The following is a 9,128-nucleotide window of genomic DNA, read 5'->3' as shown; positions in this document are numbered from 1 at the left end:
AAAAAGAAACAGTTCTACATGGACAAATGATCAAACTTTTGTCTTTTATTAGATCAATTAACAAATTTTCACGATGTAGAACTTGCCTGCGTATTCTAGCAGATTTCTTGCCTCCCCCGTGGTCTTTGAATAAGGCTTTCCTCATATTTTTGTGAACTTTTATTTCAATATTATCGTACAATATGGAATTAATATTCATATAATGATGTTGTTGCTTTTCACTTTGACTGATATGGCTTTTTAGAAAAATGAATTACATTGATAAAGGGGGGGGGGGGGGGGGGGGGGGGGGGGGGGGGAGAAGTTACCTACAATCGGAGAATTCAATGGCCATTCTGTTGGGTTGTAAGCTACCCAAGTGGAATATGAGGTGCTATTCTCCCAGTTTGCATGTGTTCTCTCTCTGACAATGGAGAAGGCCCAGGACAGAAAGATCAGTTTGGGAATGGGAAGGGTAGTTAAAATGGTTAGCAAACAGGAAATCCAGGAGGCCTTGGTGGATCAAGCGCAAGTCTTTGATAAAACGGTTGCGAGTCTACGCTTGGTCTCAGCAAAGTACAAGAGGCTACATCAGGAACATTGGATGCAGTAGATGACGTTAGAGGCAGTGAATGTGAACCGCTGTCGCACCTGGAAGGGCTGCTGGAGTCCCTGGATGGAAGTGAGGGATGAGGTATAGAGACAGGTGGTACATCTGCAGTTACACGTAAAGTAATTGGGGTGAGGGTTCTTTGGATGGGATGTGGTGAATGAAGCAAGGAGTTGTGGAGGGAGTGATGAATGCAAACGGCAGAATTGGGTGGAGATGGGAAGATGTGACTGGTAGTCGGATCACGTTGGAGGTGACGGAAATGTTGGAGGATGATGTATTTAAAGACCCAGCTTTTAGAGAGGTTGCAGGTTGCAGCCACCTTCTTGCCTCCATCATTACCCTTGCTCATACCTGGGGTGCAGAAAAACGGGCTTGAGGAAACATCCTCCTCAGCCTTTTAAAAGCATTTTTTTTAATTTTCAGTTCAGGAAGGAACTGCAAATGTTGGTTTAAACCGAAGATAGACACAAAAAACTGGAGTAACTCAGCGGGACAGGCAGCATCTCTGGAGAGAAGGAATGGGTGGCGTTTCGGGTTGAGACCCTTCTTCAGACTGAAGGTCACGGGAAAGGGAAACGAGAGATATAGACAATGTAGAGATATAAAGAACAACGAATGAAAGATATGCAAAAAAGTAACGATGATAAAGGAAACAGGCCATTGGTAGCTCTTTGTTGTGTGAAGTTTAGTTCTGTTTAGAGATACAGTGTGGAAACGGGCCCTTCGGTCCACACTGACTAGTCATTACCCCCGTACACTAGTTCTATCTTACACACTCAAGACAATTTACAGAAGCCAATTAACCTACAAACATGCACATTTTTGAAATGTGTGAGGAAACCAGAGCACCTGGAGACAACCCACATGGTCATAGAGAGAATGTACAAACTCAATACAGACAATAGCATTAGTCAGGATCAAACCCGGGTCTCTGGCACTGCAAGGCAGCAACTCTGCCCCTGCAACACTGTGCCGTCCTAAATTCCAGATCCTTGTAAGGCCAAATCTTTGATTATGGATTATATCACAGCAGTCAAGCCCCACTTCTTCTTTTGGTCTGGGGAGATTGGACTGGCGTCAGCAGTCGTATCGGGGCCAGCAACCTCCTTAACACATGAAGGTTCAAGGCAACTGGGTTCCAGCATTCACTGTCTGGCCTTGATAAATCTGATACAGTGGGTCCCTAAAAGTCACTGTCCAACGTTGCCTGCAGCTACGACAGAAGCCTTCTGAGGTAGCATGGACTCCTTGGCCGAGGTTTCAAATACTGTTTGAACATGAAGTTCAATATTCGAATAATAATGGGAGCTGAGCTGTTTGCTGCTGCTGGTGTCAATTTCTTTACAAACGTTCAAATAGGGGAACCATTTACTTGCAATACCAATTAGATGCTCTCGGAACTTGGTACCCACAAAAACATAAAATAAGGGATTTAGACAGCAGTGGAAATAAGCAATGGTCCGACAAATTAAATATGCAAGAGTCATCTGATTCTCTACAGTGCAACGTGAAAAGAATGGGACCTGAAGATCAGTCAAGGAAAATAGGAAGATAATTACATTGTAAGGTGCCCAACACAAAAAGAACACAACCACAATGCAAAATATAACTTTAACTGTTTTGTGCTTCTTCCTTGCCTTACATTTAACAACAGTGTTGAATATTTTATAATACGATAACACAATTATAATGAAAGGTGTTAAAAAGAACAGGATATTTTGCTGATAGCATCCTAACAGTTGCCACATTAGCGCATTGTCCTTTGGATAGTTGCTGATACACAAAAGGTTTTGTTCTGCGACAACATCGGCAAAGATAATTTCAGGAACTGCAGCTAAGATACTAATGCACCAAACTACCAAACAGGCCACCAGAACATAGCGGAACTTCCTGAATCTCACTGCAGTCAGAGCATGAACCACTGCAAAGTATCTGTCCACAGTCATCAATGTCAGTAGCATGATCCCACTGTAGTAGCCAATAAAGAAGAACATACTAATTATCTTGCACATGGCCTTGCCGAAGATCCATCCGTATGCATGATCCACAGCCCAGAATGGAAGCGAGCAGGCAAAAAGCAGATCAGAGATGACCAGATTCAAAATAAAGATGTCGGTCATGGTTTTCAACTTCTCATATCTTATCAGGATCCACAAAACTAAAATATTCCCAATCAGGCTGATAATAAAAATAAGGCTGTACACAGCTGGTGTAAGTTTTGCTCCAAATGAATTAAGATGAACATTCTCACACAGTGATACAAACTCTACTGAGTCATTCAAATAATCATCTTCATTATAAAATGTGTAGTTTTCTTCCATTCTTTGTGGGTGCTTGTCTGCAATCGCCGTCCAAGAGTGATGAATTTCCAACTGGTAGTAATTTTGTCTCCAATGTAGACTGCAGAGAAGAATAAATAACAAGATTCAGTGTGCATTTGGTAAAACAGTACAAGAAAAAATTCAGTTAGAGTCATATAATCATACAGCACGGAAACAGGCCCTTCAGCCCAACTTGCACTTGCCCACCAAGATGCACCATATATGCTAGTCCCACCTGACCATGCTTGATTAATGTTCCTCAAAACCTTTTCTATCAACGTACCTGTCTAAATGTCTTTTAAAGATTGGTACCTACCTCACCTACCTCTTCTGGCAGCTGGTTCCATATATCGACCATTCTCTACGACGTGATAAAGTTGCCCCTCAGGTTCCAATAAGGGGCGGCACCGAGGCGCAGCACTAAAGTTGCTGCATCACCCGGGTTTGATCCTGAACACCGGTGCTGTCAGTATGAAGTTTGCACGTTCTTCTTGTGCCCCTCCGATGTGGATTTAAAAGTAGGATAACATAGAACTAGTGTGAACAGGTGATTGATAGTCGGCATGGACTCGATGGTCCAAAGGGCTTGTTTCCTTTCTGGATCTCTTAACTAAAACTTAAGAGACCAGACATCAGTCTGAAGAAAGGGTCTCGGCCTGAAACGTCACCTATTCCTTCTCTCCATAGATAGGGGTCACAGCTTAAGGATAAGTGGGAAATCCTTTAAAACCGAGATGAGAAGAACTTTTTTCACACAGAGAGTGGTGAATCTCTGGAACTCTCTGCCACAGAGGGTAGTCAAGGCCAGTTCATTGGCTATATTTAAGAGGGAGTTAGATGTGGCCCTTGTGGCTAAGAGGATCAGGGGGTATGGAGAGAAGGCAGGTACGGGATACTGAGTTGGATGATCAGCCATGATCATATTGAATGGCGGTGCAGGCTCGAAGGGCGGAATGGCCTACTCCTGCACCTAATTTTTATGTTTCTATGTTTCTATGTTTCTATGCTGCCTCACCTGCTGAGTTTCTCCAGCATTTTTGTCTACCTTTAAAACTAATCTAAGCTAAACCTTTCCCCTGGTCCTCTGGTTTTTGATTCCACTACTCTGCATAGAAGACTCACCCAATCCATTCCCATCACAAATGTATTCATCTCTATAAGCTCACCCTCGGCCTCCTGTGCTCCAAGGAATAAAGTCCGAGCCTGCCTAACCTCTCCCAATAGCTCAGGCCCTCAAGTCCTGGCAACATCCTTGTAAATCGTCTCTGCATTCTTTTTAGCTTAACAACATCCTTCCTGTAGCAGGGTGCCCAAAACAATACACCAAATGTGGCCTCACCTACTTGTTGTACAACTGTAACAAAACATTCCAACTTCTGAACCCAATATCCTGACTGATGGCCAATATACCGAAAGCCTTCTCGACTTCCCTATGCCACTTTCAGAGAATTATGTACCTGACTCCTCAATCCCTCTGCTCTACAACACTTCTCAGAGCCTGTCATACAGGGTTTGACTTCCCAAAATGCAACACCTTACACTCATGTGCATTAACTCCATTAGCCATTCCTCAGCAAACTTGCCCAACTGATCAAGTACTGCTGTTATTTTTAATATCATCTTTGCTATCTACAATACCACTTACCTTAGCATTATCAACAGTTATTAATCATGCTTTGTACTTTCTCACCTAAATCATTGCTATAAACCACAAAAGCAATGAGTCTAGCACCGATCCCTGAGGCTTACCACTAGTCACAGGCCTCCAGTCTAGAAACAAGCTTCCTTCATCATACTCTGCCATCTTCCATGAAGATAATCCTCTATAGTCAGCTAGCTCTTGCTCAATTCCATGTGCATGGAAGAATGCACGGAAGATGTGACCGTCATCAAAAGCATCACCACGAGGCCCAACAACAAACCGTGGTTCACCAGGGCAGTACGTGAGCTCCTGAGACCAGGAATGCTGCTTTCAAGTCCGGGGACAAAGACGCCCTTAGTACTGCTAGGGCCAACTTAAACCAGGGCGTGAGAACAGCCAAGCGTGCCTATGGACAGAAAATTCAGGCACACTTCACAGACACTAAGGACCCCAAGCGCCTGTGGCAAGGCATCCAGTCTGTCACCGGCTACAGGCCAACACCCCCACCGTGTGAGGACAACACAGACTTCCTCAACACACTTAGCACCTTCTTCAACCGGTTTGAGGAGGACAACACCACCACACCAACAAAAGCCCCTCCCTGCCCAGACCATGAAACACTTCACCTGAACCCAGCTGATGTGCGGAGGACCCTACTCAAGGTGAACCCCAGAAAAGCTGCAGGTCCTGACAACATACCGGGGCGTGTGCTCAGAGACTGTGCTGACCAACTCACAGAGGTTCTCACGGACATCTACAACACCTCTCTGAGCCAAGCCATCATACCAGCATGCTTCAAAGCCACCACCATCATACCGTTACCCAAGAAATCCCCAGCCTCAACACTGAACGACTACCGGCCCATAGCACTCACGTTCATCATGATGAAGTGCTTTGAAAGGTTGGTCAAGGCCCACATAACATCCAGTCTCCCCTCTACACTTGACCCATTCCAGTTTGTGTACCGTCCCAACCGTTCCACTGATGATGCCATAGCAACAGCACTCCACCTAAGCCTGGCTCATCTGGAAACCAAAAACAGTTACGTGCGGATGCTGTTTATCGACCAGCTCCGCCTTCAATACAGTCATCCCCCAACATCTGGTGAATAATCTCGGCAAAATAGGTATCAGCACCCCACTATGCAACTGGTTACTGGACTTCCTCACTGACGGACCACAGACAGTAAGAGTTGGCAAAAACTCATCAGAGTCCACCATCATGAACACCGGGATCCCACAGGGATGTGTGCTGAGCCCTCTGTTGTTCACACTGATGACACATGACTGTGCCAAACATAATTCGAACCACATCATCAAGTTCGCAGATGACACTACAGTGGTGGGCCTCATCAGCCACGATGACGATTCAGCCTACAGAGAGGAGGTACAACAACTCATCAACTGGTGTGATATTAATAACCTTCAACTCAATGTCAATAAAACAAAATAAATAACTGTGGACTTCAGGAAGAAACAGACAACACACACCCCACTCACCATCAATGGCAGTGCAGTGGAGTCTGTGAAAAGCACCAAGTTCCTGGGAGTGCACATCACAGATGATCAGACATGGTCCACCAACACCATCTCCCTAGTTAAGAAGGCACAGCAACGCCTCCACTTCCTTCGACGGATGAGGAGAGCTGACCTCCCCCCTTCTGCCCTCACGACCTTTTACAGGGGTGCCATTGAGAGCATTCTTACCAGCAGTCTCTCAGTCTGGTATGGCAGTTGCTCTGCTGCTGACCAGAAGGCCCTACAGAGAGTGGTGAGGACAGCGGAGAAGATCACCAGATCACCCCAACCAGCAATCCAGGACCTATACCCATCTCGCTGTCGCAAGAGAGCAAGCAATATCATCAAAGACACCACCCACCCAGCACACAAACTGTTCACCCTCCTACCTTCCGGTAAGCGCTACCGCAGCATGCGGAGCAAAACCACCAGATTCAAAAACAGCTTTTTCCCTCAGGCCATCAGACTACTCAACACACTTAAGAAAATTCCATGAACAGTACCCAAACAAAGACAAACAAACTGTGAAAATAACTTTGGCTCAATGTCTCCAGTACGAAATTTGCACTTTTTCTATATTGCACCTTTCATTGTTGCACCCTTTTTAAAATACCTCAAAGTTTTTGCTACATTTTGGCACACTGTGAATATTTTAATATTTTAAATAATGTAATGTCTATTGTCTATTTTTATTGGTATGTTGTCTGTCTGTGTTTTTAATATTACTTGCACATTTGGAGTATGGGGAAACGTAATTTCAATCCTCTGTGTAACTACTGAAGTTTGAACTTTGATCTAATCTTCCCGAGCAGCCTACCATGCGAGCATTATTAAATGCCTTGCTGAAGTCCATGTAGACCATATCTATGGCATTGCCCTCATCAAACCTTATGGTTACTTCTTTAAAAATCTCAATCAGATTCATGTCCCGATCTCCCATGTACAAAACCATGCTGAGCATCCCTAATCAGTCCCTGTTTATCCAATCTGGGAATTATATTCTGCACTCTGTTTCTTTCCTTTTGCTCTGTCTATCTGTTTGGATAGCATGCAAAACTCAGGTTGTCATTGTACCTTGCTGATGTGACAATAATAAATCTAAATCTAAACCTAAAATGCATGTTTATTGATACTCAGAATCCTCAGCCATGTTGCCTATCACAGATGTTAGGCTCACTGATCTAGAGTTGAAATACGTTTCCTTGCAGCCGTTCCTAAATACACAGTTCATGTCGCAACAGGAAATTGCAGATGTTCGTTTACAAAAAGAGACACAAAGTTCTTTCACAATCTATGTTCCCCAGAGGTGTTGTCTGACCTGTTGAATTATTCTCCACTTTTTTAGTTTAAACTTGCCTGGGGAGCACATGCTAATCTACATGTTAGGATAGACATCCTATTTTGACTGTTTTGACTGTTTTACTGTTTTAATGTTCTTTTTACAAACCATTTTCTCGGGGTATCTAAATCTAAATTTTATTATCTTTAAGTTATGACATCGGATGGAAGCTGCATACCAAATCTCATTGCACTTATGTGCAATGACAATAAAATATATTATTATATTATTAGACACAAAATGCCGTGAGACAGGCAGCTTCTCTGGAGAGAAGGAATGGGTGGCATTTCAGGTCAAGACCCTTTTTCAGACAGAGAAACAGGGGAGTGGGCTACATAGAGATATGGACGGGTGAGGTGTGAAAGCAAAAGATCAAAGGGGATGTGGATCAAAGAAAATGTAGAATGGATCATTGTTGGCTGCATGCCAGGATATTGGTTACCCTCCAGTTCAGGTGCAATCCACCTCTTTTTTACAAGTCACTTCTGGCCCAAAGGAATCCCAATAATCGAAAATTCTGAATCCACGTACCCTACATCAACTTCTCAGCCATCCATTCATCTTCTTCATTCCCACCTTTCTTCCTCATTCCCACCCTCACTAGTCCATGGCACGGGGAGTATGCTGGAGATCACTACCTTGGAGATCCTGCTTTTTAACCATTTCCCTAACTCCCTACACTCATTACACAGGACATCCTTTTTCCTAACCATGTCATTTGTGCCATTGTGCACAACGACTTCTGGTGTTTCACCCTCCCCTTTGGGAATGTCATTCAGCCACTCGGAGACATCCTAGATCCTGGCACCAGGGAGGCAATGCACCATCCTGGAATCCCGATTGCTGCACAGAATCTCCTCTCCCCCTAATGAGTCTTCTGACTGCAACTCACCCTTGGCAGGTAAATCCCCCCAACAGTATCTAAAAGAGTATGCCTGTTGTGAAGGGAATGGTCACAGGGGTCTCCTGCACTCTCTTCCTCCTATCATTCCTCATGATTACCCATCTCTTTCCCTGTACCTTAGGTGTGCCCACCTCGCTCTAACTCCAATCTATTGAAATTTAAGACACTTATATTCCCAGTTCTTTACACCATGTCAATCATCCACCCAGACAAATGTTTCTCTGTGCTGCCCGGACTTCCTCCAATGAGTTCTTCCTCTTACAGAGTAGATCCCCTCTTTCCCCAGCCACCCCCGACTCCTCAACTGTCCCCTTCTACTCCTCCCCAGATGAATTTTCAGAGCCAGAGTGGGAGGAAAAAGGAGCAAAAAGTAAGCGACATGATAAAGGATAATCTGGCAGCACTGAAAATAGATAAAGAAATTGCATTCAATCCAGTAAAATTAACTGACCTTAGATGATTCTTCTTCAAACAATAATGTTCAAATCCTTGGCTGTGTGTTAGGATCAGTTGATTGCCTTCCTCATCTCCGAGAATCTTTTCAAGATAGCTCGGAACTCAATGACGTGTTGTGCAAACAGACTAGTCAGCGAATTTGGAATCACATTCTGCAACTGCGGTTTAATTTGGAAATTACAAAAGAAGAAGTGTATTGAGGCATGTTATATTTTAGAGAAACAAGAGAAACGAAGAACTGCAGATGCCAGAATCTTGTACAAAAGTCAAATTGCTGGAGTAACTCAATGGGTCAGGCAGCATCTCTGGAGGCCATGGGTAGGCAATGTTTCAGGTTGGGAACCTTCTTCATACTCT

General features: G+C 44.1%; 1 protein-coding gene across 1 annotated transcript; it reads right to left on the bottom strand.

Annotated features, from left to right (window-relative positions):
• Nucleotides 1-286: 286 nt before the first annotated feature.
• On the bottom strand, nt 287-8,918 carry LOC129710858 (chemokine XC receptor 1-like). Its single transcript, XM_055658147.1, has 2 exons — nt 8,767-8,918; nt 287-2,992 (listed from the first exon to the last, which is right to left on the bottom strand). Exon 2 carries the CDS (start codon nt 2,911-2,913, stop codon nt 1,783-1,785), a length of 1,131 nt encoding a protein of 376 aa, XP_055514122.1. The 5' UTR covers nt 2,914-2,992; nt 8,767-8,918; the 3' UTR covers nt 287-1,782.
• Nucleotides 8,919-9,128: the final 210 nt, after the last annotated feature.

Source organism: Leucoraja erinacea, chromosome 2, assembly GCF_028641065.1.
Source record: "Leucoraja erinacea ecotype New England chromosome 2, Leri_hhj_1, whole genome shotgun sequence".
Lineage (NCBI taxonomy): Eukaryota > Metazoa > Chordata > Chondrichthyes > Rajiformes > Rajidae > Leucoraja > Leucoraja erinaceus.
This window is presented reverse-complemented; position numbering and strand designations above follow the sequence as displayed.

Bases quoted from the DNA above. Each gene is read 5' to 3' on its own strand.
- LOC129710858 (XM_055658147.1), bottom strand. From the start codon at position 2,913: ATGGAAGAAAACTACACATTTTATAATGAAGATGATTATTTGAATGAC.